This window comes from Colossoma macropomum, unplaced genomic scaffold (genome assembly GCF_904425465.1).
Source record: "Colossoma macropomum unplaced genomic scaffold, Colossoma_macropomum, whole genome shotgun sequence".
Taxonomy (NCBI): Eukaryota; Metazoa; Chordata; class Actinopteri; order Characiformes; family Serrasalmidae; genus Colossoma; species Colossoma macropomum.
The window spans coordinates 4748759-4775533 of record NW_023494788.1 but is presented as its reverse complement, the minus strand read 5'-3'; the positions used below and the strand labels follow the sequence as shown (position 1 = coordinate 4775533).

At 39.0% G+C, this 26775-nt stretch overlaps 1 protein-coding gene across 3 annotated transcripts; it reads left to right on the top strand.

Annotated features, from left to right (window-relative positions):
* Nucleotides 1–1756: 1756 nt before the first annotated feature.
* On the top strand, nucleotides 1757–26775 carry wt1a (WT1 transcription factor a). 3 transcript variants are annotated; one of them, XM_036568110.1, is made up of 9 exons: nucleotides 1757–2519; nucleotides 7454–7576; nucleotides 8599–8701; nucleotides 14679–14759; nucleotides 18902–19001; nucleotides 22679–22823; nucleotides 23963–24052; nucleotides 24668–24751; nucleotides 25994–26775. In XM_036568110.1, exons 1-9 carry the CDS (start codon nucleotides 2135–2137, stop codon nucleotides 26113–26115), a joined length of 1233 nt encoding a protein of 410 aa, XP_036424003.1. In that variant the 5' UTR covers nucleotides 1757–2134; the 3' UTR covers nucleotides 26116–26775. The 3 variants fall into 3 exon arrangements, with proteins under 3 accessions (XP_036424003.1, XP_036424002.1, XP_036424004.1); XM_036568109.1 differs by having other exon boundaries at nucleotides 24668–24760; XM_036568111.1 differs by lacking the exons at nucleotides 1757–2519; nucleotides 7454–7576; nucleotides 8599–8701; nucleotides 14679–14759 and having other exon boundaries at nucleotides 18267–19001; nucleotides 24668–24760.

Sequence of the window (26775 nt, the reverse complement as noted above, 5' to 3'; positions counted from 1 at the left end):
TGAGGTAAGCTAATCTATAACCCGGACAGTCACCTCCAGCTTTGAATTTTATATTACAGAAAGTTTTTTTTTCTCTCTTCCTCGCTGGAAGATAAACTGTGGTCAGAGCTGCTGTTATGCTTTCCATTTTTATTTGAATGTTACCCGATTACCCAGGGCAGTTATCCGGAAGTGACCACCTGCGTGCAGCTGTGGTCTTCCTTTAATATTTTACAGAAACTCCTTACTTTTATCTAAACACGGTTATTCCCACCCAGCCTCACCGCATTCATCTTCCACGAAGCCATTATTATTATTATTATTATTATTATTATTATTATTATTATTATTATTATCTTTTCTCCCTGACCATTGAAATAAAGTCAGAAAGAAATGCTGGGTGTTGATTTCGGAGAGGAGGCAGGGTTTTAATGAGCCTTTGGAAGGGGGGCTTTGAGGGTCGGTACCCGAGCAGCGCGCTCACGTGAATAAACTGCTTCTGTGTTTGTTGGTTTGTTTATTCGGAAGTGTAGAAGTGATATTAGCTGACTCGTTCTGACCGTTTTATATCAAGAAAAAAAGCTCACGCGCAAATCGTTAAAATCCAAAGAATGGGACGCTTTCGTTATTCTTAATATTTTATTGAAATTCAGGTTTAAATACAAAATTTGTAAAATTTTAATTTAAATTCATTTTCACGTTCTCTTCTTAAGGGGGGGATCAGGGGATACATATTCTGATATATATAATATATATAATATATATATATATATATATATATATATACTTTTTGTTATTATTATTTTTGTTATTATTATTATTATGAGCAGTATTAATACAATGAAGCACTGCCGAACTCAAATAGGCCACTGTAGACTTTAATTAAAAGCGCTTGCGATTAAAATTCGCATTTTTCAGAGATCATAAAACACCAGTTAAACATTTGCAGTTGTGAAATATAACAGCATCCGACTGAGACTGAAAATAAGCTGTACGTAAAGAAGAACAGAAAAAGCTACATCAGAAGATTCCAGGTGAAAAACACAGAACAGACCATTTAAATCGCTTATAATTCGTTTAAGTCTGTTTAGCGAGTAAAACGGGTCAATCTCGGGTATTAAAATAATCAGACGTTCATGACTAAGCCGTATTTATGATGAACATATGACGTAGTCAATGTTAAAAATACTAAAAATAATCTACAGTCTATTTAATAGACTGTAAATAATCTACAGTCTAATTTAAACAGACTAATCAGAAACTCATACTTGAGGATATTTATGGTATGTACTGGGTTGCGCTTTTTCCAGAAGAGAATCTGATGCTTTCAGTTAGTCGTGCACTGATAAGACACTGTTACTCTTATTCAGGAGCAAATGGGAGATGTTTATAAAAGCTAAAAACAATGTAATTAAAAAAATGTTGCAATCCAAACAGAAAGTGGCCTCTAATCTGGGTCACACAGACACAATAAGATTTACTTATTAGGTAATTTACTTCATCCATTCAAGTCCACTTACATGAGTTTACACACATACAACAATAAAGTTTAATTCTGAAATAAAAGAAAATACAGAAAAGTGGAGGCAGCCAGAGGACTGAGACTAAAACAATGAATACAGTGAGTTATAATCCTTCTGCGGTGAGCGCAGGGAGGAGTGTAGTATAATGTAGGAGTAAATGAATGAAGCGCTCCTCAGTCTGTAGCTCCTCCTCCTGGCTCCTCTCTCTTCACCTCTATTTGAGCCTTCTGGCCTCCAAAGAAAACAGACACACGGGGCAAAGGAGCTACTCTTCTCCTCCTCCTCCTCCTCCTCCTCCTCTCTCCTGCTCTCTCCCTCTGTCTCCCCTCATTCCATTCAGAGAACTCTCCCTCACTGGGACGTCCCACCGAGGAGTCCCGTCCTGTTTGTTTCTTTCTGTCTTGTATCTCTCCTGAATCTCAGGCTGAGAAGAAAAGCCATCTGCTTGGGACTTTCATGCATGGAGCCAGTGCTGTTACGGTCTCAAGACACAGCGATGAGGCTTCTCTGGACTTGACTATTGACTTCGTCCCGGATTTGCCATCGAACTGAATTCACATCAGCTTCTAGGAGGTTCTGAACGCTCTTCTCCAGCTTTGGACCCAGTCGCCCAGGTGTGAAGAACATAGGGCATGGGTTCGGACGTCCGTGACCTCAACACCCTCTTGTCCCCGGTCCCGGCTCTGCCGGCGGGGAACGGGAACTGCCCGCTGCCCGTCAGCAGCGCCCCTCAGTGGGCACCTGTGCTGGACTTCCACGCCGGGGCCCCCTACAGCCACTCCTTCATCAAGCAGGAGCCCAGCTGGGGCTCGGCGGACCCCCACGAGGACCCTCACTGCGGCCTCAGCGCCTTCACCGTCCACTTCTCCGGCCAGTTCACGGGCACCGGGGCCTGTAGGTACGGGGCCTTCGGGGCCCCTGCGTCGAGCCAGCCGCCGGCCAGCCAGCCCAGGATGTTCGGCAACAGCCCCTACCTGTCCAACTGCATGGACAGCCAAGCCAGCTCCAGAAACCAGGGTAAGAATGACTTGGTGCAATCATGCCATACTATCTATACTGCTTAGCATACATTCATAAACAATGAGCCAAAGGAGCTCTTTGACTTATAAACTGAAGTGTGTCCACATTCACTGAAACTGCACTTACTGTAGTTTATATTTGCTGATCCTACTATTAAATAGAGTGAAATTCAAGCTTAAACAATGAATTTCCTTTTTGAGGGACTATGTTACACTGATACCCAAGGCTCCTTTGAGGCAAGGCCTTCATCTGAGATGAGTATGGGGATAAAAGCAAAAGCAATGATAGAGTATTTTAACTGTGGTTCTTGCAGGCCTGTAACGCTGGTTCCATAATGTGACGTAACTGCATGTTATTTTGGGAATAACTAATAAACTATATTCATTAGACAGTAAAAAGCACAAGCATTAAACAAAGAAGGCCTAAACTTAATTCCTAAATACCCTATTATACATCTTAGTATGTTGGATATTCTTATGTTAAAATAAGCCTTTGTTTTACAGTCTGTCAGCTTTATATGGTAAGAATAGCTGAGAAAATTTCATTTTTCATTTCTTTTTTATTATTAAATGAAGGTGAATGGTAAAACTGACTTTATGATACTGTAATTATTGTGTAATTATTGTATTTATTACATTATGTAGTAATAGTATATAGTCAACTAATTTATGATTAGCTGACTAGTTGACAAAACTTTAAATAGTTATTTTTTAAAAAAACACTATAGTGTTGAATAGTTTGGGACAAAATACATAAATATAGTGGTTAAAATGACATTTATACGTTTAACTTTTGATATGATTAGTATATGACTATATAAACAAGGTGCTAAACATATTTACATTCACTGAGCACATTTTACTTGTTGTATGCTTAAAGAAAATTGCATTATTGCGTCAGTTGGATTTTATCTTGTCTATAAATAACTATAAATAGAATCCATTGACCAAATTTGCACATCATAATTCCAGTTCTATCCGTTTATTGCCATATTTGCCTCTGACCACACATGGAAAAGGAGCATTGGGAAATACACAAAAAATGAGATTAAAAATCTGAAATCTGAACAGAGATATTCTGCAAAATACTCACAATCCTCTCGCGGATAGATCTGCATCACACAAAGCAGAAATGTGATGTGTGTGAGTGATTAATGTTTAACTTTATTTAAGACCATCAAGCGTGTTGCTTTTGGTAATGGGGAGTGTTGATAAAAGTTTGGGAGTGCAGCGAGAAAAACACTTTTTCCACCCACAGTGATGGATCATACTTAGAAAAAAGCTTCAGAGCTTTAGAAAAATGATTAAATCCCACATGCATGATACTTAACCAGCATGCGTTCAATTTGTTCACTTAGACAGTCAGATTCAAGTCAACACAAGCAATTTAAAAGAGAAAGTGAGCACATCTGAAGAACCAACCCTCAGAGCCGCAGACATAATATTAGCCCCTGTGAATGTAATGATTCTCTTGTAGCAAAGAAAATCGTTCTCATGTGTTAATAGTAAAGCTTGGTCTATTTATAGAAACCATCATTTGCTGATATAAATATATATATTTCCAAAATGCAAAATTCACAACTAAAACATAATCACACATTATGAAGAGATGAATTAGTTTTTACAATTTTGCTCGATTCATTGAGCCGGTAATATAGCATAACAGTACCATCCAGTCAGTTTACATTACTGCTTTTTAAACACTGCGTACTATAAAAAACTGTAATGTAAAATGTAATCTAATGTGTTAACAAACCTGCAATATTATTATGAAATAGTATGAAATACATGCTTGCAGGATTGCATATACATCACACACAAATGCACAAACATTCAGACTGCCACATAATTTCCCTTTTGCTTATATTTTAATACACACTTTTCCTCACATCACTTTAGATATAGTGGAAGTCTTAACATCTGCCTCTCGCAGCTGTTTAAAATGGGCTTATGCACATGATTTAAAACATATCCATGCCTTTTATCTGCAAATTTTTATAAAATTTTCATTTATCGACGCACAGTACACAGCTAGGCACAAGCAGGTAAAGAGGGATAAATCAAGTCTTTACATTTTACTTACAAATGTATTGGAGAAAATGACATTAATGGGTATTAAACACAGCAGCGACAGCACTCCTGCTGTATTTTAGACACCAAGTCATCTTAAAGGTAGGAATAACTGAGAAAAGTCGATTTTTCATTTAATATTAAAGTAGTAAATGAGGATGAATGTTGACAGCTCTAAAATCTCCTTACTAAATACATGATACACTGTAGGCACAAGCAGGTAAAAGAGGATAAAGCAAATAGTGCTTTATATTTCTGCTGTTACAAGCCTTGCAGAGTTGAAATGAGTAATAGAGCACATGAAATCCACACAACAGCCGTGCACTCTCTTTTTTTATCCTTCGATAAAGACGCTGGAAGTCATAGTGAACGTAATGTGTTTGTCATGTGAAATGTGCAAACTGGGTCACAAAACTCCCTTTAACTCCTTAAATGATGGCCCAAACTTTTATAACACGTCTATAACCTAAGAACGATGTCACTTTGTAATGTCGTCCATGACGTTACTAAATAATACGCATTAGCACATAATAAGCCTGGGATTTTAAAGGGATAAAATGTAGATATTTGTGTAATTCAAATATAGAAATTGGTAGAGCAGTTGAAAGTGGATTGTAGGCCTTGTTTCCCCAAAATAATGTTGTTTATTGTTGCTTGGAAAAAAAAGAACATTAACAGGCATAACACAGCAGCACTTCTGCTGTATCTTAGACTACATTCAATGGTGATATTATTTACTCATATTCATATAAGCGCTCATATCACCCCTGTATTGCCTCCTGAACACTCCTAAAGCTGCCGTCCCTGGCGAAAGGTCCGGACGTCCATGACCTGAACACCCTCCTGCCCCTAGTCTTGGCGCCGCCTGAGGGGACTGAAAACTGCCCGTCAGGTTTAAGTGTTGCCACTGTTGTGCCAAACAATCCTCAGATGATATTGCTTCTGTTTCATACATACACATTTTAAATACTTCACGCATGATAAAATAAGCATTAAGCAGGGGAGCCAAAACTTTTTGTCTTGGGGGGTGGAAAATTTAAATCAAGTTTTAAAAATGTATTTTATAATATTACACTATATTTTGTTACTAAATAGATAGATAGATAGATAGATAGATAGACAGACAGATAGATTTTAATAGCTATACAATACATGGAGGTTCTTTAAACTTTAATAAAAGTCCTTCATGACCAAAAAAATAAAATAATGTACAAATAAAGAAGGTGAGATTTCCATTTTTGTCCATTACTTGGAATAAATTATTTCTCCATCAACTTCCATTAAAAATTAATAATGTGTTTCCCTTCCCCATTCTATCTTTTTTGGAGAGTGTTTTGTTCTGACAGTGACAATATAGTACCAAAATATTTCTGTTTTCTCATTGGCCGAGGGCGTACAGTGAGGGTAAATGTCTGGTGGGCTAAATCAAATAATGTCTTTACAGGCCTGCGAGACACATTTGTGTCAGCCCTGCTTTAGAGTTATCATGCGATGCAATTCCATACTCCCAGTGTGGCACATCTTAAAGAGGGACTAACTGCATCTTCTCCACATATACAGGCTACCTATACACATACTCCCACACACACTCACCCCTAACTCTCCCTCTCTCACCCACACACCCTCTCGCCCACCCGGACCCTTCACCTCGCCCGGTAAGGGGGAAGAGGGATGGTCGTCTTTAATGAGTTTCTAGTCGTTCGGAGGTGAAAGTGGTTGTGTGTAATTAATGAAGGCAGTGTTGGGGCAGGGTGATTTACGACGCTGAGGCTGACCTGGGGTCAGCTAAGGCATGATTCACCCCTAAAGCCGGTGTCTGTTCTCGGCCGCGGTGTCCTGCCCAGCGTTTGTTTGCACTCGTAGCTCGTCACCCCCCACCCCCCTGGCTTAGGGGGCAGGGGTGATTAGGGTAGGAGAGGGGTTATTATCTCTCCATTAGCTAGAGTGTCTCTATGAAGAGCTTTTATTGGTTGCAAATAAGAGATAGAGTTGTATGCAAAAGTATAAACACCCCTAGTAAACTAATGTTTTGTTGAGTTTAATGAATTAAAAAAAATAAAAGGTAAAATGTCTCATATTATTATTACTATTTTCCAGTAGAAAATCAACAAAACATAATTTGACTAGGGGTGTCCAAACCTTTGCATTCAACTGTAGATAGATAGATATGTAGATAGATAGATAGATAGATAGATTGATAGATAGACACCTAATGAAAAAGTAAACATGGTATAAAAAATGTAATATTACATATATATTAGTTACGAAATATAGTGTCAGTTATTAAATACATTTAAATGTACAATATATATAATATTTTTATTTTTTCATTTAATAACTACACTATATTTTGTAACTAAAATACATAAAAGTACTTTTAAAGGTACTTTTAGTTTTAAAAGTAATATAAGAATTTAATTAGTTATATTGTATAGTATACAGTATATTACTTTAAAAATATATTTATTTTCTCTCATTCTCTCATTGGATGAGGGGGTGGGGTTGGGTTAGCTTTCTGTCGGGCCAAAATCCAACGTCCTCCTGGGCCAACTTTGAGCAGCCCTGTTCTATGCTGTTGCTTAAAGAACTCTTTATGGTCGTTTTTTTAAAGTAGCAGAATACAAACTGACACATTTACACATACTAGTCATATTTACACAGTACAAATGCATGATATTAAAATGTATATTTACAGGAGGACCTCTTGAATATTATAATTAGGTATTCTCATCTCCACCGTGTGTGAATTTGTCAGATCTCCAATATTACACTGTGAATTGTGGACTCTGGTCACTCTAAATAAAGGCAGCTTATTTCTTACACATTCTCACTTCATCATGCCAACGTCTGCACCCCTTCCAGGTTACGGCGCGGTTGCTTTTGACGGAGCCACCAACTATGGACACACGCCGTCCCACCACGCCTCCCAGTACCCCAACCACCCCTTCAAACACGAAGACCCCATCCCACAGCAAAGCAACATGGGTAAATCCTGCACACATCACAGAACGCATTATGAGTTTCAGCTCATCTGCATGTATCTCCGTAGCCCACTTCAGCACATACTCTCCGAGCGCCTGAGTGTTTTTCCCTCTCTCTGGAGTCAAAGGGCAGCCTCTGTACAAATCAGTCCAAGGTCAAGTTGCATACAGACCCCATCCTTGAACAGTAAATCAGTGTGTCTCTTATTTCATCAACCTCTCCTCTCTACTGCTTGTCGCTGTGTTAAAACATAGGTAAACACCTTATCGGGCCATTTGCTCTTCATTTTTGCCGCCGTAAATCCTTCCTGGGCCCACCAAGCTGATTGCACTGCAAGAGCCTTTTTGGAATGTTTAGAACTGCCAGGGGACCAATTCACAATAAGAGGCCTTTGGTCCAGCCAAGGCACCGATCCCTCATTTGCACTCTGAAAGAGCGAACGAGGGGTCGGCGTGCTTTATGGCTTCAAAGAGAGTGAGGCTGTTGTTTTCATAACTGCGGAGTGGACTCGACTGCTTCTCTCCATTCTCAGATCCCCCCTCTCTAAGACCTACTTCACCACACATACACATGCTTGCTCAAGCGTTTCATTAGAGCCGCAAAGTTATGATACTTGAAGCGTCCAGGCAGAGGGTTTTTTTTCCATGCGAGACTTAAGACATACAAAGTGTGCACAAAGGGCTCGTTCTCATTAGTTAGGGGGACAAAAGTGAAAACAAAAGACTGACTTTCTAAATTAAGAGTATTTTCCAAGAGCTGGCGCCTTCAGCGGGAGTGGCCTGGAAATTTGACATTGTTAAAAACGATTAAGATAAAAATCCCCTAAGTGAATTGTACTATTGACTGAGCTGTATTATCTGTTGTAATGTTATTCTCCAGGCCAAGGCAGGCGTAGAAGTGCCTCGGTTTGAAGTCGCCAGCATATTTTCGGCTATAATAAATGTGTGCAGTGTGTGTATTGGGGCTTTGGGTGCTGCTATTGTGGATTTCTTATTTCTTGTTACGGCTGCGTGTCTTGTGTTAAGGTGAGCAGCAGTATCCCGTTCCTCCACCTGTTTATGGTTGCCACACGCCATCGGACAGCTGTACGGGGAGCCAAGCGCTGCTGCTGAGAAACCCTTACAACAGGTACTGTCCTAAGCCTGGCAGCCTCACTCCTGCCTGCTGAATCCATTTTTTTTTTCTACCTAATAAATGTTTATAGGTTTCCAGAGAGTAGTAAAGAGGTTGCCAGCCACAGCTTCTACTTATAAACCCTTAAACTCTCGGTCAGGGGTGCACAAACTTTTTGTTTTGGGGAATAAAGTTTAATGGTGGGTCATGGACCAAAAAGGCAAACAGTATAGAATAAAGGATGTAAAGCTTTTTAAAATTTTGTAACATTACACTATATTTTATTACTAAAATACAAATTTAAACGGAAAATAAGAAATTATATAGAGTTATATATACAAATCTCTGCTCAAATTACATGTTTAGTTGTAAAAAGTAAGCCATCCTCTACAAAGACATACATATGACATTCTTGTGCATTTTGTCTACTATATACTTTATTTATATACATTATTAATTGTGCCATAACATTTGCACAGGCCACATTTGGTTTTTATTATATTTTTTTTAAATACAATTGTATAATATATAAGTATGTTTGTCCTCTCATTGAGTTAGGGGTAACTTTCTGGTGGGCAAAATCAAATGTCCTCATGGGCCCCACTTTGGGCAGCCCTTAAACTGCCTTATGGCTCATTATTCTACGTTTTTTATCTTAAAGCTCCGGTAACTACTAGGAAATTCTCAGTGCTGTAAAACTAATGTGTAATGAGGAATGGAAGTCAGGACCGGTCAAAGGAGAGGTTTAAAAGTGACAGAACATATTTTGTGATGCTGCAAATGAAAAAGAGCTCATATACAATACTCACCAATGCATCACAGCTGCATTAAAGTGACATCAAAGCTGCAAACAAGAGACAATTTTCCACTTAAGCTCAATTTTAGCACAGAAGCAGCAGAAGCTCTTATAACATCTACACCTCCAATAAAATGTGCAGTTATTGTTGTGCTACTGGAATAAAACCTCACATCTCCATAACTTTACAGCAGAAAGAAAAAACTTTCCTAATCTTCAGTGTAAGACAGTGTAAAAATATTTTATTCCACTTAATTTTGGGCCATTGTAAACGGAATCTGGCTTTTTCAAATTATCCAAATATATATATATATATATATATATATATATATATATATATATATATATATATATATATTAAAATTACAAAAATGGGGCAGTTCCACCAGTGGTGATATATATTTTAATAATCTCTGTTTGTAGACTCAAAGCTGGGCCCAGGATTATGCTTTTTTCTACATTTCCTGAAAGCCCTACCGCCAGCCCTACCAAATACACACAGAGGAAAATACAGTCAGGTTTTGCACATTGAGAACATACTGCAATCTAATGTCTTATTCATAAAGAGCTCTCCCTTACTCTTCAAGAGCTGTTTAACAGCTTCCATAATAGCTTACTGATGTACCCTGAGCAGAGCATTAGAGCAGAAGAGAAGTACAGGCCTATCAGGCCTTTTTCAAGAACCTTGCTTACATTATGTAAACACTAGTCCAGGGTTTATGAAGTGCTATTATTATGGAAATATGTTGCAAAAACTTAGTAAAACTGAAATAACTTGTTGGTAAATTTTAGAATGCTGATTTAGCAAGCAGCTGATTCAAGCACGGAGACGTTGTGCAGGCTGCAGTAAGATTTATCAAGTTTTACATGCAGAAAAGAAGAAAGTTATCGTCACTTATTCAGGATTTTTGTAAAATAAACAGGTGACCGTCCATGCCTTTTTTTCCATCTTCAGAAGGTCAGGCTGCCACTAAGCATGCCCAATGTAGTAAGGAAGGAGGAAGTGAAGTAACAAGAGCAGGAAAAGGAGCTTGTTTCAGACAGGAAGGAAAATCAGTCATGCTACCTGAGTTCAGTTGATTTCCCATCTTGTTTAGATCTATAGAGTAGAGGAAAAGTAACTTTCAAAAAGCAAGTATGAAGATAATCTAGCTTCTGTTCTAACAGAGACTATATATATATACACACACACACACACACACATATATATATATATATATGTATCGCTGCTGTCGGAACAAAACTCGTATCTCCATTTTTGTCGTTTCTCAGTTTTTGACATAATTCCCCTGTTCCCCTTTACATTGTGTGCAAATTTCATGATGAATGAACCAAAAGAAACAGCCCAAAATTCCTTGGACAAAAACAGTCTGATTCTATTGACTTACATTAAAAGTAAAGTATGTTTTTTTTATGTTTAAGTTATTAGTTTTGGAGATATGAGGTATATATGAGATATATATATGAAATTGACCTGCTTGAGTATGTCACTCAAAATAAATATTTCAATGAAAATATCTGATTTTCTGATTTTGATTGATGGCACTGTAGTGCATCAATGCTGGGTTCCATCGTACAGGCAGCTGCTTGAACTCAGGAGGTCGAGTGCTGAATTGCAGAATGTACCAGGCCAAGATAAACTGTCCCGTCCACCACCGGTTTCCACTCTTTGACCAGTTCTGAATTCCTTCACTCTGATAAGTGGCTAACCGTCCTCCGAGGAGTTCCCTCTGCAGCCCGTAGACGGCCGTCCTCTTACTTCAAGCCCCAAAAATGAGCCGTGGCATTCCTCGCATGCTTCCGCGGCGTTGTTTTGCAGTTCAGAGGGAACATAAAGATTCAAAACAACAGAATAGTGTTGATAAGAGCACTTCTACTCAAGCCCTGCCTTCGTTTTCCAGTTCCAGCTCAGCATGTTGTAATAAACAGACTCATATCTTGCTGGAGTTCGGGGGGCTGGGAATCCTCAAATCAAAACGCTACACTGCTTTTTTCCAATCGAACGCCTGGTACCAACAGCGCAGTATTTACACAGCCTCTCAGTTGGAGCTGCTGTTTTTAGCTGTTTCAAGGTGGTTGCAATAAAAAAAACATGTCGACTTATCGCAAGCAGAGCCAAAGACAAGTCATTGTTAGCACATAAAGCATGAAGACAGATACTCAAAAAAAGTAAACCATTCAGAAACTAAAGCTCTCCTGCTGCTGTGGGGATTTTTTTTTGTGCAGAAAAAGGGAAAAAAAAGAACATTGTGATTAGACACTGTGAACTGGTACCAGTGCAGCAGTTAATCTTTTAAACTGCAGGCTTATTATTGAGTTATTAATCTTAAGATTTATTATTTAGCAACTACTACGGATGCACAGTATATCATTTGTTAATTGCTCTTGCAATATCGGCCTTTACAATAGCCTGCTGGTCAGAAAGGTCTGCAATATGCAAATGGACCTCTAATTACAATGCTTCATTTTTTGCTCTGACCACTGTGACCAGTCGCAGATGTTCTTTGAGTGTTTTGATGTTTCAAGGCGTTTGAGTGATTCAGCAAATCATTTTGTTCAAAACTATGCAGGGCCTTTTTTAACATCATATCAAACATTAACTAATGTGTTTTGATGCATTGCAAGGAATATTACAGTCAAAATATGATATGCTTGACCTGTGGAACAAATATGTACCGTACTGTGCAAAATCAGGGACCACCCTCCAGCCAAAATGCCTAATAAGTACAAGTTCATTTTTCAGGAAAAAAGCAGAAAATATATATTTAACATATAATTACACAGAAGCTTCAACAATGAAAAATAGTATATTTTTCAGTATTTAGTGTGTTTACCATTTGTTTTTATTACAGCTTGCATTCTTTTTAAGAAACTTGCAGGGAACATTTTCCACACCTCTTAAGTCTTAGAAGCTGGTTGTATTTTTTGCTTCTCACAGTGGAAGGATGGACAGAAACACCTGTGGATGTTTTCAGATCTGAAGCAGCTTGATTTTCTCCTCTCTCTCAGAGATGGAAGCTTTAAGTGCTGTTTATCTGATGGGGGCAGTTTTGGTGGCTACCAGGTCTTGTGAAAAAAATAAATAAATAAAAATACTAGGTGGTTTCCACATTCTTATGCATATGGTCATTTAGACTGAAAACAAATAAATGATGATGAGTGGTCTTTGTCTCTTTTGCATTATACTGTGATGTAGGTATGCAGTGGGTTAATATCAAGAAAGCTCCATTTAAGTCAGCCTTCAAAACTACACTTCTGCTTTCTGTATCAACAGTGAGATTTTGATATTTTAATAAACAGTAAAGCTCAGTGCATGTTACAGTGTCGGCTGTGTTCCAGTAATGACGCATAAGCATGTGCCGAAGCAGCGGTTGTGTAGGTGTACAGTACCAGGTACCAGCGCATACCGTACACACAGCACACAGCTCCTCTGCTGTGATGAAACACGGTGATGTCAGGGGTGCTGCAGATAAATCTGAAAGTACGTGTTGGGCAAGCACCTAACGGCGGACTAACTAACGGTCATCCAGTCAACCTCTCAATAATGCCGAGCAGCTTTTCAGCCTGGTTTCGTTAACTATTCACCCTGCTGGTGGGCAACCCCCTTTTTTGAGTGTGTGTGTGTGTGTGTGTGTGTGTGCCCTGTCAAAACGTGGGCCATTTTTTATTCCTCACATTCCAGGTGCGTTATCTGTCAATCTAAATAATAGAATGTTTCCCCCACTGTTGCTAATAAAAGTAAAATAAAATTGGATGCAATTAACCAATATTGATTACTTGCGCAATATTTCTTAGTTACAATTTCAAAATTAAAATTTTTATGTGGAGCTGATTGTGGAGTATAAGCACCGCATGCTTGCAAAGTGTTAGTTAATCCTCTGATCATCATTTATGAGGGAGGCGGAGCTTCGCAGCATTCCCTTTTTGTCCAATTCAAAGTTCCTTTCTGTTCGAACCTTAAAGGTGACATTTAAATTAATTTTACATGATTTCAACCATGATGGTGTTTCATGTTTTCGTCATGTAGTTCATTTGGTGCTGTTTTATTATAACACACATTTGCTAGCTGTCATCTCTACAGTCTTTAGAAGGAGTGGCATAAGTGCATGTGCAGTACTGTGCAACTTCCAAATATCCATTAAGTATAAGTTATTCATTTCTCAGAAGATATTTATAAGGAGATTGAATAATAAAATGATCCACTGGCATAAGGAAGAGAAACTCAAAAGAAAAATAAGTGAAAAACAGGAGTTTCCAAAACTGGAATTCAAAAAATGATGAAAAGCAGAGAAAATGGGCCTCCTAGCAATCACCTGGAAGACCTGGTAGACACCAAAACTGCCACCATCAAGCTTTCATCTTTGAGAGAGAGGAGAAAATCAAGCTGCTTCAGATCTGAAAACATCCACAGGTGTTTCTGTCCATCCTTCCACTGTGAGAAGACGACTCAGCGCTGTGGGTCTGAAAGGATGTGTAGCTGTCAAGAAGAACCTCACTGAGAAAAGGAGACGGACACATCAAACAAAGAAGCTGAACAACGGACTGACCACCCCTGAGTCCAGACCTCAACATCACTGAATGTGTGTATTTGGATGATGAGAAGCCAAAAATGTTAAACCAACTTCTAAGACTGAACTTTGGAGATGTGGAAAAATATCCCTGCAGGTTTTTTTGAACAACTGAGTCGCCTGAAAAGAAAGGAATGTCATGGCTGTAATAAAGGTAAAGGGTGAACACATTAAAGGCTGAAAAAAATATATCATATTTAGTTGTTGAGGCTTCTGTGTAATGTTCTGTTAAATGTATACGTCCTGCTTTTTTCCCTGATGCTGAAAAATGAGTAACTTCTACTTAATTGCCATTTTGACTATAAATGAAATAAACTGAAGGTGGTCTCTGACTTTTGAACAGTACTGTATAAGAGTGAGTTTCCTGTTGCAGAATTGGCTGATTCTTTCAATGATAAGGTACAAAAAACCCATAAGTTCAGGGAACAGATAACAGCAATTAATCAAGAATCTCCAATTTAGTGACAAATTAACACCAGTGCTGTGAGCAGTATGCAGATTTAAGTGTTAACCTTTGAACAATAATGTTTATGCACACTGAGCAAGTGTTAAACTGAACAGTCACAAAGGCAAATGTGCCCAGTATAGATGAAATGTGCTTAAATTTTATTCTGTGTTTGATTCCTAGCAGTGACAATTTATACCAAATGGCGTCCCAGTTGGAGTGCATGGCATGGAACCCTGTCAACACACTGTCCACCATTAAGAGGTACGTCAATTTGACCTGCTCCATCACAGAACAAGTTCCACTCAGACATACATTAGTGCACATTTACCTTCAAGTTGTCCACTAAATCACACGTTTGAGCATCCGCTGATATTGTGGAGACCTTTAGCCAAACAGCTCTGAGGGAGTGTTGTGTAAATCAGGCTCTAGTGAAGTCATGCATTGTAATAGAGAGTTCAATGCTGGAAAAAAAAGATGGTGCCAACTTTGCATCTCTGTAATATAATGATATGATACTGCTACTGTGGTCAGCCAATGGAAACGTCCATTTGATTAAAAAGTTATTATGCTAATGCATTACGTTAATCGACAACGTCAATGCATATTTTTGTGGCTTGTCAAGTCGTATATGGGGTTTTAAGCTGTATGATGGTTGTGGACTATAGACAAAAGGCTATAAGGGTCACTTGAATATTTTTTTATAGTTTTTATTTTATGTATCACGCGAAACGCAAAGCTCTCCTTAAAATTATGTGAAGTTCATGAAGGACAGACCAATAAAAATGGTCCAAAATTACTCTGAATAAAATCTTGTTCATCGACATACATTAAACATAGGAATGTTTTATGTCTCCTACAAAGTTACGATTTCTACGGTTGGAGATTTTTTTTAATGACAGAAAAATCAACAGTGATACATGTGACAGGCTGTCAAAGCAGAGATTGTAAAAATTCTATTGTAGCAAGATTTTATTCTTAGTAATTTTAGACCATTAGTAGAGGTTAAAATGGAAAAATAAAAAGTGGACTGACAATATATATAAATAAATATATGAGATATTTTGTAGTTTATGTATAAAATGTCTTGCATCCTTTTGCCCCCGCCCTCTCTTTTCATCCTGAATCTCAGTCCTGTTGGTGTGCACTCTGTTTTGTCTGGCTTGGGAACGATATCCGGCCATATATTTCCCCCGTGGCACCTTAGCCTTGAGCGGGCCGAGAGCAGGCCCATGGGGAGGAAGGGAGCAGCACTGGGGGAGTAGTGGAAGTGCATGGCTGCACAATGGGACAGCCCCTCATCCTCTGCTCCTTTGGGAGCAGGACGAGAATCCACAGCCCCCCCCCCAGCCCATCCTGCCAGGACAGCAGGCTCTGACCCTTCTCCCACCTCCCCGAAAAGAGGGTCCGAGGAGGCCTGGGTGACGGGGTGATTCATGTGCTCAGTGAGACGCATTGGGCTGGGTCCCGTGGGTGGAAAATCAGACATCTTAGGGGGAAGGGGGGGGTCTACACGAGTGCTGTTGGTTCTATCCAAACACGGCCTCTTCAATATCCATCCATCCATTTGTTTGTCCGTTCCTGGCCGTTAGGGCAGGCCGCTCTGTTCGCGGCCCGAGCCAGCGAATGAATGAACTGTGAGGAGATTTATCGCAGGATGCCATTTTGCACTGTCCTTCAGTCTGGCCAGCCTTACGCACGTACAGACAAAGAGAGCTTTATTGCTCCTTGACAACTTCGGTCTCACACACACTGTACAGGATATAGCCTTTAGCTAACTTTAGAGCCTTAAAATAACTTACTAAATAAAACTCTTACTATTTCAGATAGTGTGAATTTGTTTGTTCAGTATGAGATAGTTGTATGCAAAAGTCCGAACACATCTTCTACAGGGGAAAATGCTGCTAATTTTTGTTTATTTGATGAGTTTAAGTACCAGCCATTGAGTACAAGTTCATCCTTTTTCAGGAGATATTTCTGAGGAGATAATATATAAGATAACTTGCATCTGGAAAGGGGAAAGTCAAAGGAAAATAAGTGAAAAAACAGGGGTTTCCAAAACTGGCCACATCAGAGTTCAGACCTCAGCATCGCTGAATGTGTTTTGGGTTGCTTGGAAGCAGAAAAGCAGAAAATGGTAAACCAACTTCAAGTACTTAACTTTTGAAGGAGTGGAAAAATATCTCTGCAGATGTCTTTAAAAATTAAAACCAAATTTCCCAAAAAGAATGAGAGATATAAAAAGGCAAAGGGTGGACGTGCTAAATACAGAAAAAATTAAAAGAAGAGAGGAACAACAACTACCTTCTCAAACAACAGAGCCTGAAAGTTATTTGCAATGTACCAAGTTACACAGCAGCCTCCTCTGCTTGATTTCTGCTTCGAAATGCACAGAATTGGGAAATATCTGGGCTGAGACAGAGGAAACTTGTGTAAATCCAGGGTCAAAGAAAGGGCCAGTGTACTGAGGTTCAGGTATAAATTCAGCAGAGAGAGAGAGAAAGAGGCCCTGAGTTCCCCATACATCTGTCTAACTGGCCCTACCTCGGATTGTTGAGGTGAATATATTGCACTTTGGAGCAGAGAGCAATTTGCCCCAACGTCAGGATAAGTTATAGAGATGAGCCTCTGTGTTTTATAGCCAGCCTTGCCCTATATATGTCATCTAAACCCCATGCAGTAATGCACAGGGAGCAGAAGAATGCCTGCTATTCACACAGCTCCACCAGAGGAAGATGATGATCTTTATAGACAACTGCTTCAGTGAGTGATTCTGCGCTGACAAGTTGTGTCGTTCACTTTTCAGCGCGTGCTTAACCTGCCGTAAATTCACTTCATGAAAAATGATGCAAACATTATACGAGTTTAAATGTGTGTAAACAGCTCCTGGCAAAATGCCAGTGAGCGTATTTACATGTAAGGCAGTTATGATGAAAAAGGTGATGAACTGAATTTACTTGATTCCAATGTGTATCTCAATTCTATATTAATAAAATATATTACATCAACAGAATTATTGCCAGAAGCACATAATATGTCCAAATGTATCCAGATATCTCTTCTAATTAGTGAATTAAACTACTTTAAAAGTACCTGACGCCGGGTTCCATAGAAAAATATTGCCAATAGAATGAGACGCTCTGGAGCAGCTGCACATGAGCCTAAGGTCACCATGCCCATCGGCTTGAGAGGTATAAAGCCCCCCAGTGCTGGTCGGAGGAGCAATGGAACTGCGTTTTCCACAGTGATGGAGCTCCGTCCGATGCCTTCGGGATGAGTTGGAGTGATCCAGAACCGATCATCCAACATCGGTACCTGACCTCAGTGTTCTTGTGGCTGAATGCAATCAAACCCTCACAGGAATACTCCAACATCTAGTGTAAAGCCTTCCCAGAAGAGTAGAGGCTGTTAATACAGTAAAGGGGTTTTTTGGTGGCAGCTGTGGAAACAACTTGAACACTTCATTCACAAGTTTCAATGTGCCTTTCAAGTGGAATTCCACCAATTTTTCAAAATTTCTGCAGAATTCAAACCTAAATTATTGTTGAATCTTATAGAGTTCTTTGCTGTGAAATTGCTCATGGTAAATAAACCTTGCAATATTACTATACAGTGGTGGTGATAGGAACCAGGAGTCACAATGTCTAGACCACAAATATGGCCATTTTAATTACTATCCCAAATGTCCAGTGAACCTACACGTGTGCTCTGGTTACTTATATGCAATGTTGATCATGGAAAAAGTAGTGGTAGATTTGAAAGTAAGATTTGTTTTGAATGCTTTTTTTTGCCCTGGGTGTACTTCTCTGCCATGAATGTATTTTTGAAAATATGCTATCTTATATCAAAACCATCATAAACAATGTCTCAGGCATCAGGCATCGTATTCTGAAACACTGTGATAACTTTCTTTGAGGGAACTTTTAGAGGCATTTACATTTATGGCATTTGGCAGACACTCTTAACCAGAGCGACATACAATTTGATCATTTTACACAGGTAGGTGAAGGTAGAGTTAGGAGTCTTGCCCAAGGACTCTTATTGGTATATATGGGTTGCTTGCCCAGGCAAGGAATTGAACCCCAGTCTACATCATAGGAGGCAGAGGTGTTGCCCACTACACAATACCAACAGCCCAACAGCATTCAACTCTTCAGACGTTTGGTTCCTATCACCACCACTGTGAACACTTCTGACTTGATAAGTTACATCTTAACCATTTAATTACGTAGAAATTTAAAGAATCAGTGGAATCCTCAATTCCTTTAACCGATATGCTAAAAAATGTATTTTTTACTGTAACTGTTGACTGGACTATTGACTCATGATTAAGAAATAGCAGTTTTGGTTTAATTTATTCATTCAGTAATGATAAGGAAAGTATTGTTTGTCCCCTCCTCATGCAGTCATACAGGAGGTTATGAGAATGACCCCAGCACGCCCATGGTGTACAGCTGCAGCACCCAGTACCGCATCCACACCCATGGAGTCTTCAGAGGCCTACAGGTCAGTACCGGTCCCAACAAAGAACACTGCAGTGCACTGCAATCCAGGCCAGACTCAGATACTCTGTGTTTTCCCCTATGTGCTAATACGAGGCCAAGGTCAGGGCAGGGCAGAGCAGACGAGTGCAGAAACACTTACACTTACAGTACACTCATGCTCGGAAATCCCAGATGGCTCCTACACCAAAGTAAAAGCACTGCATAAAAAAAATATATATATTCGAGAGCGAGGAGTGATGAAGTACAACTGAATGAGTGAGTACGTGAAATAAACGGCCAAAAGCAAATAAATAAATAAATAAATGCAGGAGAAAAGGTTATGACGCAATGAGCGGGCTATGTGAGAGGAAACAGGAGCCTGCCAGAACATTTGAGACGTTTAAAAGGCAGTTTAGGATGAAAAGAGAAGAAGAATCACTTTTTTAAAAAATCCATTAGCAATAAAGCTACAGTTTCCATTCGCCAGCACATGCTAATAAATCATTAGGTCTTAATTAATGTCTGTCATGGGTCTTAAAGCAGTGCTAGTGGAGATTCTCCAGAGCTGGTGTCTCATTGAGATCTGTCTTTTTTCCCCTTCTTTACTCTAACCTCAACGTTTCACAAAGCATTAAGCAGCACTGCAAGAAAGTGCTTTCTATAATAAGCAGAGGTGCACGGTAACCACTTCAGTTTGCTCAGATTCAAGTACGTTTTTGATAGATTTGTACTTTTCAAATGCTAATACTTTCATTTCCCCTGAAATATATTAGTGAAGAAAGGAATGCACACTCAGTAGGCCTTCACATCGAGTGTTTTAGTGTTGCTCATACTTTACTTTTTTAGCAGTAGCATGTTTTTTTAGACAAAAAAGAGATGAATAGAGAAAAACAAACTTCACTTTCTATGCTGGTAGGTGCTGAATGTACTGAGAAGTTCCACTGCAGTTCTGTAGGGAACCTTAGGAGCTATAGGGAACTTTTTGACTTAGTACTTTTTTATGACATTAACTTTATTTGCACTTAAGTTAGTATTACATTGAAGTAAGGATAGTTTAAGAATGGTTTTAGGCTACAGTCTTTAAAAAATGGTTCTTTAGTAAAGGGAATGGTTCTACGTAGAACCTTTAGTTATATATAGAACAATCTCATGCTTAAATAGTTCTTTGTGTGGTGGTTCTTCAGATTGTTGTATATGGTTCTATATAGAATCATTTTGGAAAGATGGCTCTATATAAGAACAGCAGGGATTCTTCTACTGTTATGATGTCAGGCTTGAAACAATAGAAGAACCATTTTAGGCATATATAGAACCATATGCAACACCTTCTCCATCAATCTGAAGATCTATTTAAGCATGAAATGGTTCTATATAAAACTCATGGTTCTAAATAGAACCATTCCCTTTATTCCCTTTATTGCATTTATTTGAAAAGCCATCTTTTTAAAGTGTGTACTTGACCCACTTCTGGTAAAAATGATGTTATGCAAATGAATCACATGCAATTCAAGCAATAATGATAGAGCCAGCATATTAAATACAGAGTAGTTTACATTAGCATGAACTTGACTGACCTTTCCATAGCCCATGAAAAAGCACAGCACGCTAACACAAAGAGCTGCAGCGGGGACCATAGCATTGGTCGCTATGTTATCACTCCCATGGGGTCAATAGATAAGTCTGACGGTACAGCCATAAAGCACTTTAGTAATTTACTTATCAATAGCGTTTACCACCTATTCATTACCACACCAGCGTACAGAAAACGCCATTATGCTAAGCGCTAGCTAATTAAGAGCAGATGGGCTCTAACGGTGGGCAAATGAGGGCTGGGGGAGGGGAGCACTGGAATAGGGTCTGCTTAACATCCGTGACTAACAGCTCCCATTTGGCAGCTAAATCGGTAGGCATGGGTGAATCCCAGTGATCATTTCACAGCTAATTCCACAATAATGAGCTCTTGGTATGCTAGATATTTTTTCAGGGATGAGAAACACCACAGCGGTGGCGTCAGGGCTGTTTTGGTGTTGCGGTGCTGTTGCAGGTGTGGGGCAACAGCACTACACACTTCAGACAAAATCGGTTTCATGCTTTTCGTGCTATATCACGCTTGGAACTCCAAAAGCCCCTCTATTTAATGATCTATATCATGCACTACTTGGGAAGCAAGGAGTCATTGGAGATTCAACCTTTATTTTACTCATCAGTTACTTGTCAAGACATTGGGTTGAAAAGTGAAAAACATATGCACATCCAAAACATTGATAGCACATGCTGGTGGCTTCCAAAATCTGAAATCACACCACTGGCAAGCAACATTTCAGGCTAACTGTTCTTCATCAGACAAATCAAGTTGGTTCTTGAATATCCATAAATATCAGAGTCCCCACAGGAGTGATCACAATGACATGGCTTAAAGAGCTGTGAGAACAATAATGAAGTGAATCATAAGAAATATACATGATTTATAACATACAGAGGACTAGTGTTCTCCAACAACTAGGACTGCAAAGTATCAATAGCATTTTCTTATCAGAAAAGGGGTTATTGTGAGATTATTTATATATGCTTTATACATATGGCTGTTGTCGGAAGAAAACCTCATATCTCCAAAATGATAACTTTACAGGAGAAGGAAAAAACCTACTCTACTTTTAATGTAAGTCAATGGAACCAGACTTTTTTCCCAGTCATTTTGGGTCAGTTCTTTTAGGCTATTCATCATGGAATTTACATACATTGTAAAAGGTAACAGGTACTTTCAAACTGTGTAAAAAAACTGAAAAACTACAAAAATGGAGCTACTAGGTTTTCTTTCGACAACAGTGATATGCTGCTCTCACAGTACATACAAACTACATTTGCATTTTCTCCACTCATTCTGTATATATGTACATTATATTTATACTTGCCTATCTATCTACCATCCTTATGCACTGTATATGTAAATAATACTGTATTTTGCACTACTGGTTAGATGCTAACTGCATTTCAGTGGCTCTGTACCTGTACTCTGCACAATGACGATAAAGTAGAGTCTAATCTAATCTAATAATTAGCATAAAAATACCTTAGCTGGTCAGTGAACATGGAAGAATGTCTCCTTAGAAAAGGGCTTCATCTCATAAGTATGCAGTGCTGTGCAAAAATCAGAGAGCACCCAAATAATCAGTTAATTTCCGGTCATAACGGCCAATAAGCTGCCTTTATTACAGCTTCCATTCTTTCTGGGAGAACAGCTTTCAGTTTTTAAAGATTCAAAAATCTGCATTTGTCTGCATCTCCAAAGTTCAGTCTTAGACGTTTGTTGCATTTTCTGCTTCTCACAATCAAGTAATCCCAAACACACTCTGTGATGTTGAGGTCTGGTAGCCAGATTTGAAACTATTGCCTTTTGTACATATTTTCCTTTGACTTTCTCCTTCCTTATGACAGTCTAATAATTTTAGCTCCCCAAAATTAATAACATACTTAATGGACATTCTGACTGAAAATAAAATGAATAAAGGGGGCTTTTTAAATTTTGCACAGTACTGTAGTAAAGCTGCATATCACACAACAGCAGTGTGCCTGTCATCTTTTATCTCTCTTAATTGAACCACGAGTGTTATGAAAGAAAAACCACTGAATGGTACTGTACACTGGTACATCTCTCTTTATAGCGCTGAATGATGCTAAAATGACTTATCTGTGTTGTAGGATGTGAGAAGGGTACCAGGCATCACTCCTGCCATTGTGCGTTCTGAAACCAACGAGAAGCGGCCGTTCATGTGCGCCTATCCAGGCTGCAACAAGCGCTACTTCAAACTCTCCCACTTACAGATGCACAGCCGCAAGCACACAGGTACAGAGAGCAGCACTACACTGCACTCCACTAACACCTGATTCAATTTCTGAAGGACGTTTAGTAATGATACCAAAATCTGAACAGGCCAAAAGACCTAAAGGACTAGACACACCGGAGCTAGACCAGTTTTTCGTGGGCAGGTACTCTAATATAATAGATTATCGATGAGAACTGTGATTTTAATCCAGTATGAATCTACAGTGTGTGTAGTTTTTACAGTCTGACAGTAATAATTGTGGAGTTATTTTAATCCAGTATGAATCTGCAGTGTGTGTAGTTTTACAATCTGACAGTAATAATTGTGGAGTTATTTTAATCCAGTATGAATCTGCAGTGTGTGTAGTTTTACAGTCTGACAGTAATAATTGTGGAGCGATTTTAATCCAGTATGAATCTGCAGTATAAGTAGTTTTTACAATCTGACAGTAATAATTATGTAGTGATTTTAATCCAGTATGAATCTGCATTTTTTTTATTTTTATAGTCTGTCAGTAATAATTGTGGAGTGATTTTAAAGCACTATGAATCTTTAGTGTGTGTAGTTTTACAGTCGTACAGTAATAATAGTTCTTTCCCCATCCCCTTTAATGAAATAACAAAATCAACAGTGTGTTGTTACTGTTGTTGTTGTTATTGTTATTGAGTGTGGTGAAGCGCTAATGTAAACATCCAGGCTATATTCGGTCTATCTGTGGGAACCCTGGGAATACTTTATTCTGAACTAATCAACCAATAAAATCCAACAAATTACATTACATAACCTCTATATAAAACTAATCCAGCTCCAGTAATGCTTAAGAGTCATGCTGAAGGGTCAGAGTGGCAGGTAGCCTAATGGTACGAAGAGAATGCCAATAACCAGAGGGTCCCTGGTTTCAATCCCGAGCTGACTGGGCATCCCTGGCTGGTGACTGAGCTCTAGATTGGTGGGCTTCTTGAGTCAAAATCCTAGATACAACCAGCTTGATGCTGTGTCACTGGGCAAGGCACTTAACCCCTACAGCGCCAGGCAGTGCCCCTCTGCTTGGTGGTGGTGTGCTGCCCCCAGTCCGGGTAATGTTAAGGAGCAAAGTAAGATTTTAGCTGTAAATGAACCAATAAAGTATGAGTTAACTCTGGCCATGGTGGTGTTGCAGGTGAGAAGCCCTACCAGTGTGACTTCACAGACTGTGGCCGGCGATTCTCACGGTCAGACCAGCTGAAGAGGCATCAGAGGAGACACACAGGTTTGACTCAACCATCCTTATCTGTCCTATCCTCCATTTCCTCCATCTTCTACCCTACTTCCCTCACTCTTTAGACCATTTGCTCTAATGGAAAGATGCTAGCCAGCACAGTTCTCTGTAAAAAAAAGCCTCAATCCAAAAGCCCATAATAAGCATGCTGTATTTGCAGAAATGATTCATTTCCTAAGGCACTTGTTTATTTTATATAGGAGTCATTCATGCTAATACAGGTGACAGTTAGCTAACAGGCCTACACTTATGCCACCTAATATTGTCCAGCGTAGTGACATAAAACAGTCCATAATAGCACAAAAGTTTATCGTTATGTTACAAAGTGAGTTAAAACTGTGAGAAAGTGTCAGTACAGCGTTGATTTTCTGATTCACAGCCTCTCAGCGAAAGTGTTGCTGATGTATTACAACAAGCCAGAGCTGGCAGGGCACACGGTCTGATCAGCCAGTTCTGCACTCTGTAATACTACCATGCGATATAATACTCCTCTGTAAGTCTGACTCCTCTTATAGGAGATTCCCTCCTGGCCTCTATTGTAGCCTACACTCTCTCTCTCTTTGTGTGTGTGTGTCTGTGTCTATATGTGTGTGTGTGTGCACGTAGGTGTTAAACCTTTCCAGTGTGAGACATGTCAGAGAAAGTTCTCACGGTCAGACCATCTTAAGACCCACACCCGGACTCATACAGGTAAAACAAGTGCGTAAAACTTTTATTTTTTCAAATCTTGCTCTATATCCTCTCTTTTTATTATCTAAGAGGTCATATGTTATTTATGAACCATGTAGTGAAGAATCAATCGTCACTGTCATAAGAAAACCTTCTTGCGAGTTCGGACCATGCCTTCAAAGAACTTTGAGAACTTTTGCGGGAGTTCTGGGCGCTCTCAGCTTCGAGCTAGAAGGCCGGACCTCGCTTTTTGATGAAAAGAGACTGGACTGAGAGTGGACTGAGGAACAGGGAGGAGGTGGTGGTGGGGTGTGAAGACTTTGTCACAGGAAAAGAGAACGTAGAAATGGAAATTGATAGGATCTTAGATTGGAAGGAGGTGGAGCTATAAACATGGTCTTGGGCCATTTTACAACCAAAATGGTAACTTTATTTATAGGTGACTATAACTTATAACTGACATATTTATTATTTGCCAATAATTGGGAAGATTTACTTCTAAAATTGACTTAAATTGACTTTTTTTCATATACTGCTATACAAACAAAGAGAATGTCATAATAAGAGTCCTTGACAAGGAGTCACACTAACTGTTATGAACAGTGTTAGATAAGGGTGCCTGCAAAAAATGTAAAATATTTACATAAAATAATGTAGTTTTATGAGTTTCACAGTATTTCTCTGGTGAATTGTCTAACGTAGTTGTGTTACGTGTAAGATTTAACAATGACCCATCTTTAGTATTTTAACTTATTTTACAGTAAATGTACTTCATATATAGATTATAGTGTAAACCTATTTTAAATACAAATAAATAGACAGACAGACAGATAGATACATAGATAGATACATAGATAGATAGATAGATAGATAGATATTAATATTGGTATTGAGACACAGTGAGGTGTTATCACTTAGCAACAACCCTGCAATTCTATATTGCCGTGTCCCTAAAAACCATCCTCAAATTTAATGAATGTCAATGTAACAAGAATTTAAGTCATTCTGTATTATTTCTTAGTCATTAGTCATTAAAGGTTTTATTTTAACAGCATTTTCAAAGGATCTAAAAAATCATTAAAAATTTTTCTTATGACAGTGACAATGTTAGAAACTTCTTCTACAGAAGATTTAATATTTTTCATTTACAAAGTTATGCTTGACCTCGTTACTGATTTTCCTCATTAAATGGTCTTCCTTTACCTCATATATACGGTCCTGACCCAATCTGAAGTGCTCTTCTCTCTCATTCTCCACACTCAGGTGAGAAGCCCTTTAATTGCAGGTGGCCAAACTGTCAGAAGAAGTTTGCCAGATCTGACGAACTCGTCCGGCACCACAACATGCACCAGAGGAACCTGACCAAGCTACAGCTGGCCATTTGAAGAACCTGACCAAGCTTCAGCGAAGACCTGCAGGTTCTGCAGTCACGTGTCAAACCGCAGTCCTAGAGGGGCCTGGTTCTGCTCGGTTTAGTGTTTCTCTGCTCTAACACAGCTAATTTAACATGTCCTTGATGAGTAACCAAGAAAACACATAAACAAAACCCACTAAACTGCAGTGTTGACCGCCGTGTCTCTGTGACTGGAGTTTGACCTAAAGATTTGCTTGGCTTTGTGCTGATCTAAGATCCACTTCTCCTTCCCAAATCATTACTTTACACACAATAAGTGTAAACAAAGCTGACCACTGACCAGTAGCTGTATCACACACCAACCCTCACATCCTGAAATAGAATAAAAACATAAGTGTAGAAAACATTTAAGCATTATTTTAAGCAGAACACTGATTTTGTGTTGCTGACCTGAACAGCTTTGGCTGTGGCCTTCTAAATGATCATTGATAAGATTTGGGCAGTGGAAGCTAATAGAACAGCACTAAGACATAATAGCACAACTATGTGGCGCTAGCCAGGTACCGTACTGTGCAGTCAGTCACTTATTTCACTTCTAGTCAAAATGGCCATTAAGTACAAGTTATTCACTTTTCAGGGTCAGGAAAAAAGCCTCAACATCTAAATTTATTGTGTCCACTCTTTACCTTTA

Coding starts and splice junctions, on each gene's coding strand:
- wt1a (XM_036568109.1), top strand. CDS start 2,135: ATGGGTTCGGACGTCCGTGACCTCAACACCCTCTTGTCCCCGGTCCCG. Junction 2,520..7,453: donor AGCCAGCTCCAGAAACCAGG/GTAAGAATGACT, acceptor CACCCCTTCCAG/GTTACGGCGCGGTTGCTTTT. Junction 24,053..24,667: donor GCATCAGAGGAGACACACAG/GTTTGACTCAAC, acceptor GTGTGCACGTAG/GTGTTAAACCTTTCCAGTGT.